The 22622-nt window shown below is 40.4% G+C and overlaps 1 protein-coding gene across 3 annotated transcripts; it reads right to left on the bottom strand.

Moving 5' to 3' along the window:
* Positions 1–7852: 7852 nt before the first annotated feature.
* PPP1R42 (protein phosphatase 1 regulatory subunit 42) lies at positions 7853–21777 on the bottom strand. Of its 3 annotated transcripts, none has more exons than XM_060771685.2 (9): positions 21681–21777; positions 21191–21391; positions 20190–20356; positions 19567–19705; positions 13337–13453; positions 11352–11469; positions 9579–9710; positions 8790–8940; positions 7853–8244 (listed from the first exon to the last, which is right to left on the bottom strand). In XM_060771685.2, exons 2-9 carry the CDS (start codon positions 21317–21319, stop codon positions 8166–8168), a joined length of 1032 nt encoding a protein of 343 aa, XP_060627668.2. In that variant the 5' UTR covers positions 21320–21391; positions 21681–21777; the 3' UTR covers positions 7853–8165. The 3 variants fall into 3 exon arrangements, with proteins under 3 accessions (XP_060627668.2, XP_060627669.2, XP_067323136.1); XM_060771686.2 differs by having other exon boundaries at positions 21705–21747; XM_067467035.1 differs by lacking the exon at positions 21681–21777 and having other exon boundaries at positions 21191–21466.
* Positions 21778–22622: the final 845 nt, after the last annotated feature.

Raw genomic sequence — 22622 nt, 5'->3', positions numbered from 1 at the left:
AGCCCACGCCAGAACTCCCTGTCGGCTGTCACCACCTCCAGCACCTTCAGAGTCAAGCCAGTCACTTCAAGGATACCATCCATCCATCTTGCCCTTGGTCGTCCCCTCTTACTTTCCCCCCCCTGTTTCCCCCAGTATCACTGTCTTCTCTAAGCTTTCCTGTTTTCTCATGATGTGGCCAAAGGACTTCGTCTTTTGGAGGAAAATTCTGAGAACGCCTTGGACCGCAAGAAGATCCAACCAGTCAATATTTCGGGAAATAAAGCCCGGCTGCTTATTGGAGGAAAGGATATTAGAGGCGAAGATGAAGTAATTTGGCCAGATTTAAAATAAAGAAGCATTGAAATGGCCTAGAAGTTGATGTCTGATGTTAGATTGAACAGGTATATAGTTCACTGGATTTGAGACATCTTCTTTTATAGTGAAATTTACTACATGCTCCATTTTCCACTTACAGAGATGGTTCTTTCAATATGTACTGTAATTTTTGCATTTCCTCGCAATGTAGCAAATCTCAGGTTTCAAAATCAGAGAACATATGTCCCTGGCATTTTCCAAGGTCAGGGACCTCTAGTTTTATAAAGTAAGCAAGGTTCTTTTGTGCCACCACAGCTCCAGCTCTATGCTCTCCCCACTCCTTTCTATTAGAGGGTTTCTCGCTCCACTGTCACCAGCTGACTGCTGTATACATTTTGATTTTGATTTTTTAAAATGTGTATGTCACAATCTATATTTATGTACTGTATATGAGGCCTCTAAAACAGGCATGGGCAAACTTTGGTCCTCCAGATGTTTTGGACTTCCACAATTCTCAACAGCTTATTGGACTTAGGGTCTCCCTAAATCTTAAACAATTTGAAGGCACAAAACAACAACAATCTCATCAGCCAAAAGCAGGCCCACATTTCCCTTTGTAATGCTGGTAAGTTTATGTTGGTTGAAATTGTTCTTCATTTTAAATATTGTATTTTTCTTCCATAGTTTTTTTTTTTGCACTACAAATATGCGCAGTGTGCATAGGAATTTGTTTATGTATTTATCAAACTATAGTCTTCCCCCCGTAATAGTTGGAGGGACCATAAACCGGTCCTCTGCTTAAAAGGTTTGAGGACCCCTGCCATAGATCAATTCAATACAATTGCCATTGGACACAAGTACAGAATTATAGCCTAATGTTCCCTATGCAAATCAACAGTCCTTTGAACTCACAATGTTGGCTGGTATGTGCTTTTATTTAGAAATAAGCCCCACCAATTTTAAAGAAACATTTCTAAGAAATGAACCTTAATGACTACAGACACTTATATAACAATAACATAATAATAACACTTTATTTATAACCCACACTCTCTCCCTGAAGGGACTCAGGGTGGTTTCCAAAGATTAACAAAAATGGCAAACATTCAATGCCAAAAACAGACAAATAACAATAAAAATGAAACATGTAATAAAGTGAACTCAATATAACTTATAAACAACTAAAATTAACCAAGGATTAAACTAAATAAAAATAAAATAACACAAGGAGTCAAAACAATTAAAACACAATACATAGTATATCACAATGTTCTCTTGGCAGTGGTTTGGATAACTTTATTTCTTCTGCTTTCATTTATTTCTCCTACTCCTCATATACTACAGCGCTGGGGACACATTGTTCTGATATGAAATCCAGAATTCTTTTAGAATAGAAACTGAGGCTGGCACCAAGCGACGCTTTCCAAACTGCGGACTACAAGATGCGAATGGACGCCTTCAACAAACCATTAGCCAGCATCTTATCTCACTCTCCACAAGGAAATAGTTACAAGCTCTATGAATTAATCATCTTTTCATTAGAAGCCTGGAGGCATTTGCACAATTGAAAGCAATGCCTGTATTCTCTAGGTACAAATGTTGAAATTGTTCTTTATGAAAGTTGTTTGGGTTAGGATAAAGTAACCATTTTGCTGGAGGGGAGTAATTGAAACATTGGGCTTGGAGGTTAAACAATCTTTTCATAGGGCTTCACTCCCCCCATCTGTTTTTTTCATTATTCTTTCTAGAATTTTGCCAGTACTGACCTTTGCTTTGGCATAGTGGAAAGCTACGGTTCTAAATATTTTCCTGTAATCTTTCCTGGCTTTTCCACAAGTAATAAATATTAATATTTTTTAATCAAGATAACCAAGACAATGATTTTAAGCAGCCAAAGAGGAAAAAATACTTCGAAATAGTTAATTTAATTAACTGTTCAAATATATTAAATAATTCCCCCAGGCAGTAAGAAGCCAGACCTTGAAACTGCTAGGCCATTAAATGCTAATCAATGTGGCCAATTAAAACATTCACACTTACCTCAAACAGACAAAAGTACTTTCTCCCACTCTGGACATTCCACAGATATCTAACCTCACTTGCCTAGTTTCCAACAGACCTCACAACCTCTGTGGATGCCTGCCATAGATGTGGGCAAAACTTCAGGAGAGAATGCTTCAGGAACATGGCCGTATAGCCTGGAAAACTCACAACAACCGAGTGATTCCGACCATGAAAGCCTTCAAACAATACATTAAAACAATTGTTTGAATAATTCAGTTTTATCATCTATAACTGGCAAAAGCAGCATGAATAATTTTGAACCCTGTTCCAGGCAACACCATGCTGATTAGTCATCAAAAGGTGGTTAGTGACAAAAAAAATCCCTCTGTACCTTTCAATAATGTGTTTTAATAGATATTCATACTTTAAAAATGTAATTAAAGGATTTTTTTCAAAACTTATATTTCTTTCTCAAATTAAAGACCTTATTTTCCATTTAGTCATATGGTTTTAATACAAATTCGTGATATTTGTCCTTCAAATAACATCTGGTTACAGGTTCCATTTGGAAGAAATGCTGGCGGTAAATGTCACAGAATGGTTAGGTCTAGAGTAAAGTAACTATAGAATGAATTCAAGGTATGTCAGTCTTTCCCCACTGGCAAATCACTGATAAAAGTGTGGGAAATATGTAATATGGTGGGTAACAACATTTAAAAATATTTTTAAATGGCTGTGTCCAATTTTCTAGAATTGCCTTGAATAGATAGTTTGGAGAAGAAATTCACCATCATGCATGACATATTTTCCCAAAGAGGTAGAAAGCTGAAGAGTTTCACTTGTTGCAGGAAGAAATGAATACACTTATTCAGGGATGAATTAAATATATATGCAGGTTCTAATATGAGATTGATGTTGTTCACTTTCACTGGAAATAATAAATTCTGATTTCTGACCATAGGTACAACTTTCCTAAAAGTATATAGAATTGGCCCCCACCTTTGTGGGTGGTAGCGGCACAGTCCCCACTCCCTAATTGAGAAGAGCAAATATTTATTGGAAAACATCAAATACACAAAAAGTACATGTACTAATGGTGTGGTTGGGTTTGTCCACACGTGTGCATTCCTTGTGCATTTACTGAGGTGGGAAGAGGGGAAGGGGATGGGGCAGGGAGAAAGGAAATGCATAGGGCTGTGGAGTGGACAAATCAAGTGGCATTGTCAGAAGCACAGCTGCTGCAGCCCATTCCCACGATCCCTGCCCTCCTCCCACCACTATTATTTCACCCACCCAGGCTCCTCTTCCCCTTCCCGTTCCACTTCCTTCATCTGCCCTGGAGAACCTCCTTCTTTCTACTCTTCTATCCCACCCAATATGAGTATGTAAGGAAATGCATGCACGTACCCTCATGTCCAAGCGAGTGAAGAACATATGGACTCATCCTCCCTCCTCACACTCCCATCACTTCCTCCATGCAAGGGAGTGAGCAAGGGGAGGCTCTCACCTCCCTCACCTCATGCTCCCCCATTTCCCCCCTCACCTTCCCACCCAAATCAGTGTGTGATGGTGTTGCACTCCAGGCCTGGGAACATCTATGACCACAGCATTACACAAGAGTCCAAAATATATGCAAATGGTTTATTGTAGAAACACATAAAAAGTATAGTAAAAAAAATCAGGAATAAAGTAGATGTATAATCCAAAAAGGTTTAGCAATAGGTGATAATCCAACAGAAATCCAAATGTCGCTTACAGATTCAAAGGTAATACAGTCCAGGAATAGACCAAAGTCACAAGAACAGCTTAAGTCCATTAGTAAAATTTGAACAGAAACTCCAAAAACAGGCACATAGAAACTCCCAGAATATTTGAATCCAAAACAAAGGCTTGACTTGAAAGACCCGAGAATTCAGGCCTAGCTTCTCACTTGAATGCTATGCTGCCTGAACTAACTCTTAGGAAAACAACTTGCTAATTAATAGGCAGCCACAAAGTCTTGTCATTTCTCCCAAATTGTCTCCCCATCTTTCCCATGCAGTTTCTCTGTGCTATAATGCTTATTTTCTGCTCTGATCTATAAACGAAGATCTTTGTTCATCTCCGTAGCTCCAAGTGTCTTTTCCCGAGAGCCTTCTGTATCACTTAGCTCTTCACCCAACTCCTTATCTAATGTTGTAGTTTCTGGCTCCTCTGGCTGACCTTGAAGCCCTGTTCTTTCTGAGTCAGATTTCTTACAGAGAGAAACATAATTTCCCTGACTTGAATCTTCATCACTTTGAGCACCAGGAAATCCAACAGGCAATCCCACAATCCTCTCTAAATCATCAGCGAACCCATCAGCCTCAGGAACATCAGGCTGATCTACAACAGATGAAATGCATGCATCCTCCCTCCTTATGTGTCCCTGTCCCATCTCCTTCTCCCCAAAGCATCTTAATGAGTGACTTAGTAAATAAAGGAGTGCAAACGTACATTCTCCCTGCTCTGGCTTCCTCATCCCATCACATCCTGCCAGAGTAGATGAGCAAGCAAGGTAACACACGTGTAGCCAGACACATACAGTCCACTAATTTTATTTCCTCCCAGCACAACAGAACCTAACATTGGGAAGAGACACCCCTAGGTCCCTAACACAACCATAGTTTGACTGACAACACAGTACAAGATAGACGCTGACAAAAATAATAAAAGATGGTGCAGGACAATGAATAATCAGTTCTTTGAAGGTTAATTCCGGAAATCTGGAGGGTTGGCTGTAATGCAAGTATATTTCAAAATACACAGGCACATTTTGGATCCTTATTATTTTCAGTTGTTCTGTTGCACCGTTTCATCATTACAGATTTAAAGGGAACAATAATATTAATAAAAATCTTTCCCTCATGTTTTTTTAGTTTTTCCCTGGAAACTAATATATAAGCAATACCTCCTTTGGAAGCTAATCCCAACTTTATTTTCCCCAGGGCTTACTGGGAAGGTGTGCTAGAAATAGGCAAGGGCCAAAAATTGGAGAAGAAATTAATTAAGTCGACTTTGTATCTATCCTTAGAGGCAACTGGAAATTCACCTTTAAGTGTAATTTTATTTAACATACAACGTACAGTTGAACATGTGTGTATATGCAAATGACACATACACAATGATTTTAGATGCCATTAACTACAGTTCATTTTATATTAATTAGAAGAGACATTCAAAATAAATAGGCAGGGTGTAGAATTATCCCAACCAAACACTGGGAATGAAATTTTGATTATGTGATAACATAGACACAATAAATCAAATCTTTGACCCAGCAAGACAGGAAAATAAAGTCTGAATTATTTGTTGCCCTTTATGCAGCCAAGAACATTAAAAGCTTAAACTTCAGCATATTTTGTAATTAGGAAGTGGAGTCTGGGGAAGAGGTTGATTTAAAGGACAGCAAGGTGCACAATACTATTTTTTTTCAAGCTGCAGTTTTAAAATGCACTTTTAAATGCATTTCTCATGTTACTTCCTTTAAGTAGCCCCGTGGATTTTTCTGTGATTACTCAACAAAATATATGAGAACTGTGGATATTATCCCTCCAATACAAATGGTTCCTCTGGGATTTTGATTTTATGTGTATAATCCCATAAAGTTGAAGTACATAAATATAAGCCATTTGGCACCCTCTTTTAAACATATTTCCTTGGCATTGTTCTTTTGAAATTCTTAGAGAATGTTTCTAAAAGGTGTGATGTCAGTCAGTTTACATTTCAACTAGTTTAAATTGATGGCTAGCACAGACAGCATGAGAACCAGTGTAGCTTAGTGGTTTGAACACCTGACTACAGCTCTGGAAAACAGGATTTGAATTCTCACTTGGCTGTGGGATCCCACTGGGTGACCCTGAGCAAACCACACTCTCAGTCTCAGAGGAAGCCAAAGCCAAACAACTTTAAAACAAATTATGCCAAGTAAAACCCAATGTCCATGCGTGTGCATTGCTTGTGCAATGATAGGTTCATCGTAAGGTCCCCATAAATTGGAAATTATTTGACAACTGGCACCTGTTTTCTTTAGATTAAAATGTCACAGGAGGCTTCCCCTCCGGCCTCAAACAACTGTAGGGTAAGTTGTTAAGTGTTCAGTTCCCACAAGTAGTTCTGTATTTCACTACTTTGTGGATTATCCTAGATCAGGAGTGTCAAACTCATTTTCACTTAGAGCTACACCAGTCTTATGGTTGCCTTCAAAGGGCTATTGATTTTTTTCTGTGTCAAAAGCAACGTGGGAAACTGCAAGTTGCTTCTGGCGTGAAAGAATTGGCCTTCTGTAAGGACATTGCCCAGGGGATGCTCAGATGTTTTACCATCCTGTGGGAAGCTTCTCTCATGTCCCTGCATGGGAAGCTGGAGCTGACAGATGGGAGCTCACTCTGTCTCGTGGAATCAAACCACTGACCTTCAAATCAGCAGTTCAGCCAGCACAAGGGTTTAACCCATTGTGCCACTGCGGCTCCTGTTATTGAATTTATGAATGGAGAATCTGTTGGTATAAAGGGCCAACTATAATTTTTGTACATAGTGGTTGGTGCTCTTTAGTTTTTGACCAATTCGGGGGCCTAGATGTTACTGAACAACAGTTCCCATTACATTTGACTATCTGCCATGCAGGCTGGGAATAATGAGAATTGCAACCCAATACAACTAGTGGCTCTGATGTAGGGGAACGTTTTAAAGGACTTTCTCCGTAAGGATACAGAACACGTGAAATGAAGTTCAAAAGAATGGATAAAGAATACTGACAATACAGGATTATAGTAGAGAAGCAGGTTTGTATGCCTAATGGTACAGGTCTGATCTTTGGGTTCAGCTTTGATCTTTAAGACTGTCATAAAGAGCTTTTGTAAGAACACTGTATCTAACCAATGTTACAATCTCATGGACTTTGATTTTGCATACAAAAACATCAGACACTACTCCATATAAATCAATGGCACCCAACCTTTTTTTGACTAGGGACCACGTGGACCAGGGGCCACATTGATTAGGAACTACTCTCCAACATTAGTACCAAAAGGGCTACAAATCACATTTTTGGTCAACTTTAGATTCAGTCTGGTTATTTAGGGTGCCGATTCAGAAGATTGCATTGGATAGACAACATCAGCTCTGATACAGAATATATGCCATCTAGTAGTCGCCATCTGCTCATCCACAGAAAACCATATTTAATAATCTAGAGCTGATGTGGTCCTTCGTGGATAGTTAGCCTCTCCCCTTTGGACACCCCTGTTGCCTCAGCACTATAAGAGGGTTTTGCAAGACCAGTCGCTCTCGTTACCACGTAGTTTCAAGGCAACGGTGCAGTAATGGTGAGGCCATGAACCATATTTTCATTCTTGTGGACCACTGGTGGTCCATGGAGCACAGGTTAGCAACCACTGATATAAGCGGACCCTGTATGAAAGTATAACAGTGTATCTTTTTTTGTTCAGGGGGCCACCCACGTCATGTGCATTTTTCCAGGATGCTGCCCTGATCTATCAAACTACCCCACAGCAGTCAGCATCATATTTTGTTTGTGGATAAAATTCAGAGTTCACCAGTAATTTATATGAAAATGTGAGTATCAGAACCTTTATTCATAAACAAGTCTGCTGCACATCTTATCTGAAGCTTTAAAAAATCCACAAAGTTATACAGGTACATTGGAACTATTACTCAAAATAATTATTTTGTATTATGAAAATATGTTATGCTCACAGTGAAATACTGTTAATGATATTTTGGTTTCAGCATGCAAATATAAAGCTCTTCCAACTGGAGTAGATGTTTCTTTCTCATAGATTTGATGTACTCATTTGTTCTTTAACAACCCAAAATGATGATGCTTATAGAGGCATTTGTCTAAGCAAATGAGGTTCAAATAGATCTTTCTGTACATTTTGAGAATTCTTCACAGTTGAATGGCTGCATGGAAAATTGTAAAACAAAGCTTTGAATATTTTAAATAAAATACTTTTGGATACAATATAATACTGAACATCATTTTTACCATGTTATTATGGATTTATTTCCTAACATTTGTGTGTGAAAAGTTATCCATATACTGTATATATATATTTATTTTATTTATTTATTTAATTTATTTGTATACCGCTCTTCTCAGCCCTTAGGCGACTCAGAGCGGTTAACAACACAGTTTCAATATACATGGTACAAAATCATTGGACATTTAAAGCAATAGTAAACAATTAATTAAGCAGCAAACATCAACATCAATATCAATATAACAATCCATCACGTCTCATCAATAGAATCAGAATCCAGCCTCATTATCCTTATATATATATATTTAGAGAGAGAGAGAGAGAAATACAAGTATTTATCTAATACATATCAATAACTTTTCTTAAGTATGCATTAACTTGTGGAAATATATGAAATCTGCAAAAAAAATATAAAACTTTTCATTCACTGACACGAGACTCCAAAAGTATTGAAAGGTAACACACCTGATTTTTTCTACAACTCTGTTTTCTTCATTGGTTGTTGGATGGAATTCTTTATTGTGAGGAGATCCAGTGAAAACAGGAAAGTTGGGTTTTTCTTTAGGAATTGGGAAGTAGTACACAGGAAAATGGGTATGTTCTGAGTCATTATCATCTGGAGAATTCAAAGATATAAGAAGCAAACTTATTATACAGAAAACTCTCCCAAAGTAGATGGGATGACCTGAAAATTATGTATTAACTAGCTAAAGAGGAACTTTAACTGTACAAAATTATAGTCAGCATATAAAAACATCAGAAAAGTGATCAACATTACTGACGGTTCACATTTTATGTCAAAGTCCCTAAGAATATTATTCGAACCGCATTAACAGAAAGAGGAGAAAAGATCTTTACTGTTATTGGCTTTTTAAACAGCTAAATTATAGAAAGTCATACAAATTAGTAGGTCATGAAAACTTAACTAAAACTAAAATTTGCAACATTCCACCCGTGGAAGAAGCATAGAATAGGAAATAATAAACTATCCACATTTTTGTTATATTTGTGAACATTTATTTCAAAAACATTTGAATAGCATCATTTTGAAGATGTTTTAGCAAAAGTTGTTAGAGTATTTATTTGTTTCATCTGTTGCTGAATTACTGAAAAACATTTTTTATAGTACACCAAAATACTAAAAAAATCTACACCAATAATCTTCAAGATGGTATGCACCTTTTTAATTTTCTATGAAGATATTTTCACCTTCACTAACCCTATAAATTATAATAAAAAATAAAATTTGTTTACCAAAATGTGAAAACGACGATTGTTCATTTGCCGTGCTTTCTGTCTTGCTTTTCTTCCTGGCATCTCTGGATGCTTTCCAATTCATCAGGAATTGCCTTTCTAATTCTTTTATTTCTTTTCCATCAAGAGATTCTGAGGGGAGAATTTTGCAATATCTTAAGTCAATAAAAGGCATTTGCATTTTCCAGTTCTTTGCTAAGCATCGCACTGGTATTTTTTAGGAATTTCACTGAGGTGGGTTTTTTCCTCCAGAGGCATTGCTGTTTCACTGTCAGTGCTGTTACATCTAATTGTTTTCCCGATGTTAGTCTGGTATAGTCTTAGAGCTATGCTTAATCTGTTTTAAGGGTTTTAACTATTTTAATACCATTAATATTTAATTGTATTTTAATGTTTGTATGTCTTTCAGTTTTCAAATTGTATTGTTTTGCTTTTATTTTAAGCTGCTTTGAGTCTCCTTTTTTGGAGAGAAAAAGAGGGGTATTATTATTATGTCTTACTTCCACAGTACATTGAGTATACAATAAACAGTAGACAGAAAGATGGCTGTTGGATGGTAGAGGAAAGGATGGTCACATGAGAAAAACAACCAATACAACTAGAACTTCAATTGGAAACTTGTCAACCTGTCCTCAAACAGCTCTCAAAACATATACGGTCTAGCGCAATGAGAACAATGCGAAGTCCGTGAAATTTAGTGTAGATGCATTACACCCTAAAGCCAAAACCTCTAGCAACCATTTAAAAAGAAACCAGAGAAATTTAGAATCAGGTGAGCCAATTTACTAATAATATGAATCTGTTTACTGTTCTGTTTTGTGATGCAACATTAATAAGTATTATTTATTCCAGTTACACATTGTCTTAAAGACAGCAATTTATTTTAAAGCAATCATTAGGTTTTTATGACAAGAGAACACTTCACCTCTCTGCTTTAGTGATGCAATCCTTGCTATAGTCATTAATTTTGTTTTGCTCATGCTCTAGGGCAGGGGTCTTCAAACTATGGCCCGAGGGCCAGATACGGCCCTCCAAAGTCATTTACCCGGCCCTCGCTCAGGGTCAATGTAAGTCTGAAACTACTTGAAAACACACAACAATAACAACAACAGTCCTATCTCATCAGCTAAAAGCAGGCCTACACTTCCCCTTGAAATACTAATAAGTTTATATTTGTTAAAATTGTTCTTCATTTTAATTATTGTATTGTTGTTTAGTGTTTTTTGCACTACAAATAAGATATGTGCAGTGTGCATAGGAATTCATTCATGTTTTTTTCAAATTATAATCCAGCTCTCCAACAGTTTGAGGGACTGTGACCAGGCCCTCTGTTTAAAAAGTTTGAGGACCCCTGCTCTAGGGAGTCAAGGGGGAGAAAGTGACAATGCAAGCACCTTGGCCTCTATTACAGATTGATGGAGGAGTCCTGTCAGCAGAATTTTACATTCACAGATGACTACATATGAAAGTTTCATGATTTTGCTCCAGTATGAACTTGCCTACAAGTGGCCAACTTCTGGTCAAAGGACATTTAGCATAATGCCAAGTTATTTTTTTAATAAACGTTGTGTTTTTAAATGCATTTTAACTGTACCCTCAACTTGCTTCTGACATTATAAATAAATAAATAGATTAGATTTGTTGTTACAGGATACATTTTTTCTCTAATTAATGCAAGTGATAAATGTGCTGTTACCAGTAAAGGCTTTCTGTAAAACCAATATATTCATTATATATGCATTCCTTAAATATAAAACGTAGGTATTACTTTACCAAGTGATTTTGACTGCAATATGACCCTGTCCCGGTACTTAGGTTTATGGCAAACAGGATTCCCACTCAGCTCTATTTTGGATAGCTTGGTCCATACACTCAGAACAAATTCCAGGTCCTAAAATACCAGGCAAACAAGCATCAGTACTTTTGTTTAGTCATCCAGAATATTACATATACTACATTTATTTACTCATAGTTCTGTTTATTCAAAGAAATGTAGGTATTTACACCCTGGATTTTCTTGATATAGGGTGAGGTATAACTATTTCAATAAATGAATGGATTTATTTCTTTTTTAAAGAGATCTGCTCCTAAATGACATGAAAAGGTCTTCGGAATTGCAAAACAGTATATATTTAACTGGAACTTTGAGAAATATATAAACAAACTTTCATGAACATACTCAAAATAATTTTGTAGATTTTTGTTGACGACTACTCAGTTGATAAATGATCCAGAACATGTTCACAATAGTGTATGTTTATGTAAGACTGTACTAATCTCACGCTGAAATATGATTACCCTTTGGATACGCTCTAGTTGTTCATTGCCTTCCTGTCTCTAATAAAGTGCTTTCACTTTACACCCTTTCCATAAGCTATACCAGAGGGAATAGACACTTTTTGGGGGCAGTTTCTATTTGATAAATGATCATGTCATTCTATCACTTAGAGGTCTGCTACAAAATACTAAAGAGCAAATTATATTCTAGACATACTGGGGGGTGGTGGCAGAGAAAGCCTCAGATGACATCTGTAGTACTGGTTGTAGCCCTCTTCCCAATTAACGACTGTCATTTAAGAACCTGCATTTGACCAGTATGCTCCAATTTGTATTGGCTATGTCTAGCTCAAGTGCCCCAACTATAGCTGTAGACAGCAATTTATCATCATTTTGACGGTCTGTCATTATCTGTTTTGAGAAATCTATATTTTTGGTCTTGTTCCTGACTGAATTGTGACGTGAAGGAATTCATCTTTTTGATATCTTGTTGTCATAATCAATAATGGCCAAAGGTTGAATAAATTATCCAGTCAGAGCTGTATCATCAGAACACTGAATGAACTCAAGCAGTTCTGAAATTAACAGGAGTTCTACTATCACTGATATATTAAGTTGAAAGTCTTTGCAATTTGAACCTATAGGCAATGAGTGAGGAAGACAACTGGCCCCAGAAGTCATCCCTTGGGACTATTTGAGAGACTTGGGTTACATCACTGGGTGAAACCATCCCTATGATGCCCTAGCACCTGAAATTATCAAATTCAGTATGCTTTTCTCCATCCACAGAAAGTCATGCAGAAAATCATTTGCCCATTGCTCATCACCCTTATTGAGGAGGTAAGCAATAGGTGAAGGGGCCTGGCCAACACTCTCCTAGTTGTCTTTAGTCTATTTGTGCTTAAATATACAATACTTGCTGACCAAAAGTTTGGCAGTTCGAATTCAGGGAGCTGGATGAGCTCCTGCTGTTAGCCCCAGCTTCGGCCAACCTAGCAGTTTTAAAACATGCAAATGTGAGATCAATAGATACCGCTTCTGCAGGAAGGTAACAGCGCTCCATACAGTTATGCCAGCCACATGATCTTGGAGGTGTCTATGGACAACACCGGCTGTACGGCTTAGAAGTGGAGATGAGCATCATCCTTCAGAGTCAGACATGACTGGACTTAATGTCAGGGAAATATCTTTACCTTTACCTATACAATACTATTGGGTGTCTCTCTCTCTCTGTGTGTGCATGTGTATAAAACTTGATAAATTGCCATTAATTTCATTCTCCGTGAATTTATCAGATTAAAATCACCTGGTGAAAAGCTATGTCAAAAGTCTTTAAATCATTGAAAAGGCATCCTATATTCATGCACATATTAACTTTACATTTCTCTTTCTAAGAAAATTCCTTCAAACATCAAGAAACTGAGTATTATTTGACTCATTTCCCTTTGCTACTTATCAATCACCATAACTTTTTTTATTACCTTTATATGTTGAATCTGGTTGTCAACAGCTATGAGGTGGGAAATATTCTCCAGGACTGCTAGATCACTCATTTCGTCTATATTATTATTGCTGATATTTAAAACTGATAAAGACTTCTGAAAAGCAACAAATCAAACCATTATCAGGACAAAAAAAATCAAGTATTAGCTATTGTAGTATTGTGAAGTTAATTAAAAACAAGCAAACTGTTTCCAAGAGAAGTTTTGCATAAGTTTGGCTATTCTGACCAACTAAGCTATTTCAAAATAAAAGAGTGTTAGTGACCTTGAAGAAAAATGGCCATGAAAAATGATGAATGAAAGCATAAAGTTTCGGGGAGAAGGGGTTTATTTTTTAAATACAATATGACCCCCTTTCATTTTCCCATGCTCCACAAATACCTCCCCCTCACCCCCTGGCCAGGAGTGTTTATGGGCCTCTCTAGGTCCTCCAGCGAGAGCCTATATCATGCTTCTGAGGATAGTAAAATAAAAATATAGTGTTAGCAAATATCTGGGGTTTTTGGTATGTGTCTTTACGGATGCGGTACTTGTACAGGATGTGACAAAAATAATCTTTACCTTTAACCATATAGACAGAGACCGAAACAGATTAATTTGTGTAATGCAACTGATTTGTGTAATTTAAATCGATTCCTTATAAAAGATACGGACACATACATATATTGTAATAATGAAATGTGTGGAGATACAACATATTTTATGAAAACCTTTCATTTATATTGCAGAAAATGCACAATTTTATTGCTTATTTGACATAGATTTTTTGTTAGGTTTGCATGACACAATAACACACTGTAGCTGACACATTAAAGTGTAGCAACACACTTTTGGAAAACTATAGTATACAGAATTGAAATATTAAATATAATTTTTGGACACCCTAATTAACGTTATATTTTGTATGCAAGGCATTAAGTAGGCTGAAAAAAATTCAAACTGAAAATTCAATGGGCAGCTGTGAGGTTTTTGAGCTGTATGATCATGTTCCGGGAGCATTCTTTCCTACAGTGAGTTTTTTGGGCCATACAGCAACCCAGTGATTCCGGCCATGATAGCCTTCATTGAAAATTTAATGTTTGAAAATTAAGTTATTACCAGAATGCAAAGAATCATGCCAAGCAACTCTGTTATATGATCAAAGAGGATTTGACCTGTTTTCAAAACAGAAGCATACAAGAAACAAGGCCACTTGATTTTGAAATTGAGGGAGAGGTAAGCAACAGCCACATCTAACTCACCTGTAAAGGAGCTATTTCAGTTCCAACCTAAATTTTTTTGATCAAAAAAAATATCCTCCAACAGCATTAGATGCAACAATATTTTAGTAGTCTCCTTGCCTAAAGGCACCTGTTCCTAGATGATTTCTGAAGGTAATTAGAGTCAGCTCTGGTTGGTACTGCCAACAAATACAGGGCACTGGAGGCTATATTCCAAAGAAAGGAAATGCCAGTACACCAAGGCTATACATATTTCTTACTTTCTTGTTTATTTTTCTTAGCATAGATACTATGATGCAGATTTGTTTGTAAATGAAGCTTATTTGAGAGCAAAGACAGAAGGGCACAGAAGAGACTCCATCTTGTCTTCTGCCTGTATCATCACTAGAGGCCTCGCCCCCTTCTGACTCCAAGGGCTGCTCTAGCCAGAGCAAAGACAGAAGGGCACAGAAGAGACTCCATCTTGTCTTCTGCCTGTATCATCACTAGAGGCCTCGCCCCCTTCTGGCTCCAAGGGCTGCCCTAGCCAGAGCAAAGACAGAAGGGCACAGAAGAGACTCCATCTTGTCTTCTGCCTGTATCATCACTAGAGGCCTCGCCCCCTTCTGGCTCCAAGGGCTGCTCTAGCCAGAGCAAAGACAGAGGGGCACAGAAGAGACTCCATCTTGTCTTCTGCCTGTATCATCACTAGAGGCCTCGCCCCCTTCTGACTCCAAGGGCTGCTCTAGCCAGAGCAAAGACAGAAGGGCACAGAAGAGACTCCATCTTGTCTTCTGCCTGTATCATCACTAGAGGCCTCGCCCCCTTCTGGCTCCAAGGGCTGCCCTAGCCAGAGCAAAGACAGAAGGGCACAGAAGAGACTCCATCTTGTCTTCTGCCTGTATCATCACTAGAGGCCTCGCCCCCTTCTGGCTCCAAGGGCTGCCCTAGCCAGAGCAAAGACAGAAGGGCACAGAAGAGACTCCATCTTGTCTTCTGCCTGTATCATCACTAGAGGCCTCGCCCCCTTCTGACTCCAAGGGCTGCCCTAGCCAGAGCAAAGACAGAAGGGCACAGAAGAGACTCCATCTTGTCTTCTGCCTGTATCATCACTAGAGGCCTCGCCCCCTTCTGGATCCAAGGGCTGCCCTAGCCAGAGCAAAGACAGAAGGGCACAGAAGAGACTTCCATCTTGTCTTCTGCCTATATCATCACTTGAGAGGCCCCTCCCCCCTTCTGGCTCCAAGGGCTGCTCTAGCCAGAGCAAAGACATAAGGGAACAGAAGGCACTTCCATCTTGTCTATAATTTACTATTCTTATTGTTAGTTAATTGTGAAAGGAGCAGGGGACAAAGCGAGCTGGAGATCTTGGGAAATGATAGAACACGGGTGGGGGGAGATAAAGGGAACAGAAGACCATGGCAAGTTGAGATCCCAACAAAGCAAATTGCCAACAATAAATACATATTGAGATTCTGGATATGGAATGCGGCATGGAGGAGGGGGGGTGTTGCGCCAGCCGAGGGGCCCCCATAGAAGTGGTGGTGGGGAAGGGGAGATGCGGGAAAAGGAGACCATTAATTCGGCCTAGGGATCGTGTAACAACATTAGTGATTCCAAACCGGTCTCCTGATATGGTAAAATGGTGTAACCAGGATGGCGGTCCCTCTGGATTGAAGGTGGTGCTGTTGAACGCCAGATCTGTCAATGGAAAAACAACTTTCATCCAAGACTTAATCCTGGATGAGCGGGCAGATCTGGCGTGCATCACGGAGACCTGGTTGGACGAAGCGGGAGGCGTGAATTTGACCCAGCTTTGCCCACCAGGTTTTTCCGTGCAGCACCAGCCGAGATCCGGAGGGCGGGGAGGCGGGGTCGCAGTTGTCTATAGAGATTCCATCCCTCTGACCAGGGGCCCCATCCCGCAGTCAACAAATTTTGAATGTGTCCACTTGAGGTTGGGTGACCGGGACAGAATAGGGATTCTGTTAGTGTACCGCCCACCTCGCTGCACTACAGTCTCCTTACCTGAGCTAGCGGGGGTGGTCTCAGGCCTGGCATTGGAATCCCAGCGGCTCCTTGTGCTGGGGGACTTCAATGTCCATGCTGAGGCGGCCCTTTCAGGAGCGGCTCAGGACTTCATGTCTGCCATGGCAACCATGGGGCTGTCCCAGCAAGTATCTGGCCCCACTCATAGTGCAGGACATACATTGGACTTGGTTTTCTGCCAGGGATGGGAGGAAGGTGGTGGGGTCGAGGAGCTGACCATCTCTCCGTTGCCATGGACCGACCACTTCCTGGTCAGATTTAGGCTCACTGCGCCCCCTAACCTCTGCAGAGGTGGAGGACCCATTAAGTTGGTCCGCCCCAGGAGGCTTATGGATCCGGATGGATTCCTGATGGCTCTTGGGAAGTTTCCCGCCGCCTCGGTAGGTGATCCTGTCGAGGCCCTGGTCACTCTCTGGAATGGGGAGATGACTAGGGCAATTGACACGATCGCTCCGGAACGTCCCCTCTCAAGTAGCCGAGCTAAACCAGCTCCCTGGTTCACCGAGGAGCTGGCAGTGATGAAGCGAAGGAAGAGGGAACTAGAGAGTATGTGGCGTTCAGATCCGAGTGAGCCAAATCGAACACGGTTTGTGTCCTTTTTAAGGGCATATGCCACGGCAATAAAAGCCGCAAAGAAGGCCTTCTTTGCGGCCACTATTGCGTCTGCAAAGAACCGTCCGGCTGAGCTGTTCCGAATTGTCAGAGGCCTTTTAAATCCCACCACTCAAGGTGGGAACCCTGACGATTCGACTTCTCGCTGTGAAGCTTTTGCTCAGTTCTTTACAGACAAAGTCGCTTTGATCCGTTCTGGTCTGGATACCATGTTAATGGCAGTCTCTGAGGATGTAACACGAGCACCTGCTTGTCCAGTTTTGATGGATTCATTTCAATTGGTGAAACCCGAGGATGTGGACAAGATACTTGGAGGAATGAGGCCAACCACATGCATCCTGGACCCCTGCCCATCCTGGCTTCTAAAGGAGGCCAGAAGGGGATTGGCTGAGTGGGTTAAGGTGGTGGTTAATGCTTCCCTTCGAGAAGGCAAGTTTCCAGCGAGCTTAAAACAAGCTATAATAAAACCGCTGTTGAAGAAACCATCACTGGACCCCACTAAATTCGACAACTATCGGCCAGTTTCCAATCTCCCCTTCTTGGGCAAAGTCTTGGAACGTGTGGTGGCCTCACAACTCCAGGTATTCTTGGTAGACACGGATTATCTAGACCCGGCACAGTCTGGCTTTAGGCCGGGACATGGTACCGAGACAGCCTTGGTCGCCTTAGTGGATGATCTGCGCCGGGAGCTCGACAGGGGGAGTGTGTCCCTGTTGGTGCTGCTCGACCTCTCAGCGGCCTTCGATACCGTCGACCACGGTATCCTTCTGGGACGCCTCGCAGGGATGGGTCTTGGAGGTACTGTTTTGCAGTGGCTCCGGTCATTCCTGGAGGGTCGATCTCAGAAGGTGTTGTTGGGGGACACCTGTTCAACCCCACAACCATTGTCTTGTGGGGTTCCTCAGGGCTCAATATTGTCTCCCATGTTGTTTAACATCTACATGAAGCCGCTGGGGGAGATCATCCGGAGTTTCGGGGTACGGTGTCATCTGTACGCGGATGATGTCCAACTCTGTCACTCCTTTCCACCTGCTACTAAGGAGGCTGTCCAGGTCCTGAACCGGTGCCTGGCCGCTGTGACGGTCTGGATGAGGGCGAACAAATTGAAATTGAATCCAGACAAGACAGAGGTACTCCTGGTCAGTCGCAAGGCCGAACAGGGCATAGGGTTACAGCCTGTGTTGGATGGGGCCACACTCCCCCTGAAGATGCAGGTTCGCAGCTTGGGTGTGATCCTGGACTCATCGCTGAGCCTGGAACCCCAGGTTTCAGCGGTGACCAGGGGAGCATTTGCACAGCTAAAGCTTGTGCGCCAGCTGCGCCCATACCTTGGGAAGTCTGACTTGGCCACGGTAGTCCACGCTCTGGTTACATCCCGTTTAGACTACTGCAACGCTCTCTACGTGGGGTTGCCTTTGAAGACAGCTCGGAAGCTCCAACTAGTCCAACGCTCGGCAGCCATGATTTTAACAGGAGCGGAGCGCAGGGAGCATACAACCCCCCTGTTGCGCCAACTCCACTGGCTACCGATCTGCTACCGGGCTGAATTCAAAGTGCTGGCGTTGGCCTTTAAAGCCCTAAACGGTTCCGGCCCAAGCTACCTATCTGACTGCATCTCTGCCTATGAACCCACCAGGAGTTTGAGATCTTCCGGGGAGACCCTGCTCTCGATCCCGCCTGCTTCTCAAGCTCGCCTGGCGGGGACGAGAGATAGGGCCTTTTCTGTGGTGGCCCCCCGGCTTTGGAACACCCTCCCCATAGAGGTACGATCAGCCCCTTCGCTGATGGTGTTTCGGAAAAGATTGAAGACATGGATGTTTAAACAAGCATTCGGTTAATCCGTTGTAACGAATTGTGATGACTAAGGATTGGTTATACACGGACGATGAATTTTGGATTACGATTCCAGTTATGAGATGCATAGGATTGTTATTGGTGGCCCAATAATTTGTACTGTATATGTGTTTTATGCTTTTAACTGAATATTGTTTTTTAAATGTTGTAAACCGCAATGAGTCGCCGATTTAGGCTGAGATATTAGCGGTATACAAGTGCATTAATAAATAAATAAATAAATTTGTTTTTATATTTTAAGGGGGAAAAGTAACAGAGTGATTATGAGAACCTTATGCAAAACAGTAGACATTTGGGTCTACTATTGACCATGCAAATTTTATATTTTTAAATAGGTAAATAAAATAGAACTACTGTTCACATCATGTCATATAGAAACAGCTATTTGGGAAACAAAATGAAAGTAACCGTAAACATCCATCATCATGCTCATATTTTTTTAAAAATTGAAACAGTTATTTTCTGTCATTAGAGATCTAAATTGAATATCCTTACTGCCAATGACTGAAGACTTCTTGGGTCAAATAGGAGCTTTTCTCCTAAGGGAAGTTGCTGGCTTTCAACATGCAGTTCCCTCAACTCTTCTAAAGTATCTAAGCCTTCCACTACAGTAATGTAATTGCCACCCAGATACCTGGGAAGAGAAAAATATAGAACAGATCCATTTTTTTGCAACCTGCATAAAAATACAGACCCATTGTTTCTAAAAGTATTAATTTGAGGCACAATTCAACTAAAAGTAAATGCTATAACATGCAGAAATTTCAATGGGGAATGCTTAAGTAACCACTGAAATTCATTGAAATCAATAGATTTGTAAAGTATGGCTTGCTTTTGCTGTTGTATCTATAGTTTAAAACAGGCATGGGCAAACTTTGGCCCTCCAGGTGTTTTGGATGGTAGGCTGTTAGGACTTGTGGGAGATGGAAGTCCAAAACACCTGGAGGGCCCAAGTTTACCCATGCCTAGTATGGAAGATGAGAAAAAAAATACGACAGAATCTGTGCAATGTATTGTCATTTTTGGTATAAAATATATTTCAAACACTTAATTTATTATTGTTTTTTGCACCAATCCACACCTAAATAAATCAAAACTGTAAAATCATTTTCACTTACAATTTTTCCAGTTTGCTTAATGATGCTAAATTTTCAATCCGTGTAATACAATTGTTCTGCAGATATAAATGTCTTAGGTTTGAGGCAAAGTCCAAATTATGTATTTCTTTGATTTGGTTGTCATATAAATAAAGAACATTAATGTTTTTACATAAAGAGAGGTCATCCTACGAGAAAAAATTAAAATGTGTTCAGTTTAGAGCAGTGGACTGAATAATATTCAGATTTTTCCAGATACAGACTACTGTATGGACAGTTATGTTTCTATAAAACATTTACGGTACATTCTTCTTCTTTTTATTAGATTCAAATTAGCTTACAGTAAAACAAATGCAATCCAATTCAAAACCTAAAAAAATACAGAAATTAAAATAGAATTAAATCTTAATGGTATTAAAAATAAAGTTAATATCCTTAAAACTGATTTAAAACGTTTCCAAAGATAAAACCACAGCTCATCCTTGAAATGATCTTAGAAATCCCCCTTCTTTAAAAGTCTGAATAAAAAGGATAGCATGAATGGGTCCATCCTGGCTTTCCTGGGCAGAGAATGCTTCTGGAACATAGCCATACAGCCCGGAAAACTCACAGCAATCCAGTGATTCCGGCCATGAAAGCCTTCGACAACACATTGAATACTACCAATTCACAAATACATTTCAAGTTAATGAATGTAATAGTAAATAATAATAATAATAATAATAATAATAATAATAATAAAACTTTATTTATACACCACCACCATCTCCCCAAGGGGACTCAGGGCAGCTTACATGAGAACAAGCCAAACAGCACATCAGTAAAACAGCAAAGCAATAAGCAAATAAAACAATATAATTAATATAACTCACATATAGACAATAACACATAATTTTTAAAAAAAAAATAGTATGAAATATAAATTGCTTTCCTGTGCTTTTGCGAACAGCAAGGAGCCACGTTAAATATCAATGAGACTTTCAAAGAACGTTGCCTTGTCAGACAATGGAGAACATCCTTACAATTATATCTATATTTTTGTTAGCTAGCTTGAGGTGAGTTATTTTTCTCAGGTGCTGGGCCAAGGACTCGTCACGGCGGTTCTTCTGGCTGAGGCTTTTGACAATTAATTCCAGTGTTAGCCGAACCATATTTTGTATGAAATTATATTTGCTGGTCTGAGGATTGGATAGCCACGTCTTCCTTTCTCGTCATACAGCGCCCTAGATCAAAAACAAAGTTACACAATATTTTATTATAGTATCATATAGTGTCATAGATTATTTTCTAGTTCCCATTTCCAGCACTCTCAGGCATGGGCCAAGTTGGGCCTTGCAGGTGTTTTGGACTCCAACTCCCACCATTCCTCACAGCCTCAGGCCCTTTCCTTTCCCCCCTCAGCCGCTTATGCAGCTGAGGGGGAAAAGGAAAGGGCCTGAGGCTGTGAGGAATAGTGGGAGTTGGAGTCCAAGACACCTGCAAGGCCCAACTTGGCCCATGCCTGTGCTAGACCTTGCTGAGACGCATAGTCTTTACTCCATGAAGTCAGAGGGCCTCCATCGCCTCCATGACAAACTCCTCATGCGTTGCCATGGCGACAGGAAGACGCTATGCGTTTCCGCCAATCAGAATGCTTCCATTAAAGGCGCGAGGCGGGGGGGGGGGGGAGGAGGAGGAGAGGGAGGAATACAAATAAGCGGTCTTCCCTTCACTATATTGTGCTAGGAGAGGAGGCTGTGGGCGCATGCGCACTTGTGCTTCTTATCTTTGCCTAGTTAAGGAGGAAAGAGAGAAGGGAGCAGGCAATAAAAGTTTGCTGGTTGTATGCATTGGGAGCACTGCTGATGTCCTGCTTTAAAAAAATAATAAGTTGTTGGTGTCTAATCCCAAATACGTTGTTGGTATTAAGAGAATTATAATATAATAATAATAATAATAATACTATTTTTTTCATGTCAGGAGCAACTTGAGAAACTGCAAGTCGCTTCTGGAGTGAGAGAATTGGCCATCTTCTGCAAGGATGTTGCCCAGGGGATGCCCAGATGTTTTGATGTTTTACCATCCTTGTAGATTCTGAGATCTACAGAGACACTAGCTGGAACACCTCAGAAAGCGAGAGTCCAAAAGTAGCAGGCTCAAACCCAGAACCTCAATCAATGGCTGATACCAAATGAGAGACTCCCCGCTGGGCACACAGAAGACTGGGCAACTTGGAAGGCGCTGAACAGACTGCGCTCTGGCACCACGAGATGCAGAGCCAACCTTAAGAAATGGGACTACAAAGTGGAATCCACGACATGTGAGTGCGGAGAAGAGCAAACCACAGACCACCTTCTGCAATGCAACCTGAGCCCTGCCACATGCACAATGGAGGACCTCTTTGCGGCAACACCAGAGGCACTCCAAGTGGCCAGATACTGGTCAAAGGACATTTAATCAACTACCAAGCTTGCA

The sequence above is a fragment of the Anolis sagrei genome, chromosome 4, assembly GCF_037176765.1.
Source record: "Anolis sagrei isolate rAnoSag1 chromosome 4, rAnoSag1.mat, whole genome shotgun sequence".
Classification (NCBI taxonomy): Eukaryota; Metazoa; Chordata; class Lepidosauria; order Squamata; family Dactyloidae; genus Anolis; species Anolis sagrei.
Note: the sequence above shows the minus strand (reverse complement) of the source record. Positions and strands in the feature narration are given on the sequence as shown.

What these genes read in the sequence shown, in the direction of transcription:
- PPP1R42 (XM_060771685.2), bottom strand. Translation starts at nt 21,319, where the DNA reads ATGGTTCGGCTAACACTGGAATTAATTGTCAAAAGCCTCAGCCAGAAG. An exon ending in TTAAGCAAACTGGAAAAATT is followed by an intron (nt 19,706 to 20,189) that starts GTAAGTGAAAAT and finishes TTCTCTTCCCAG; the next exon opens with GTATCTGGGTGGCAATTACA. An exon ending in ATTGCAGTCAAAATCACTTG is followed by an intron (nt 9,711 to 11,351) that starts GTAAAGTAATAC and finishes TTCTCCCCTCAG; the next exon opens with AATCTCTTGATGGAAAAGAA.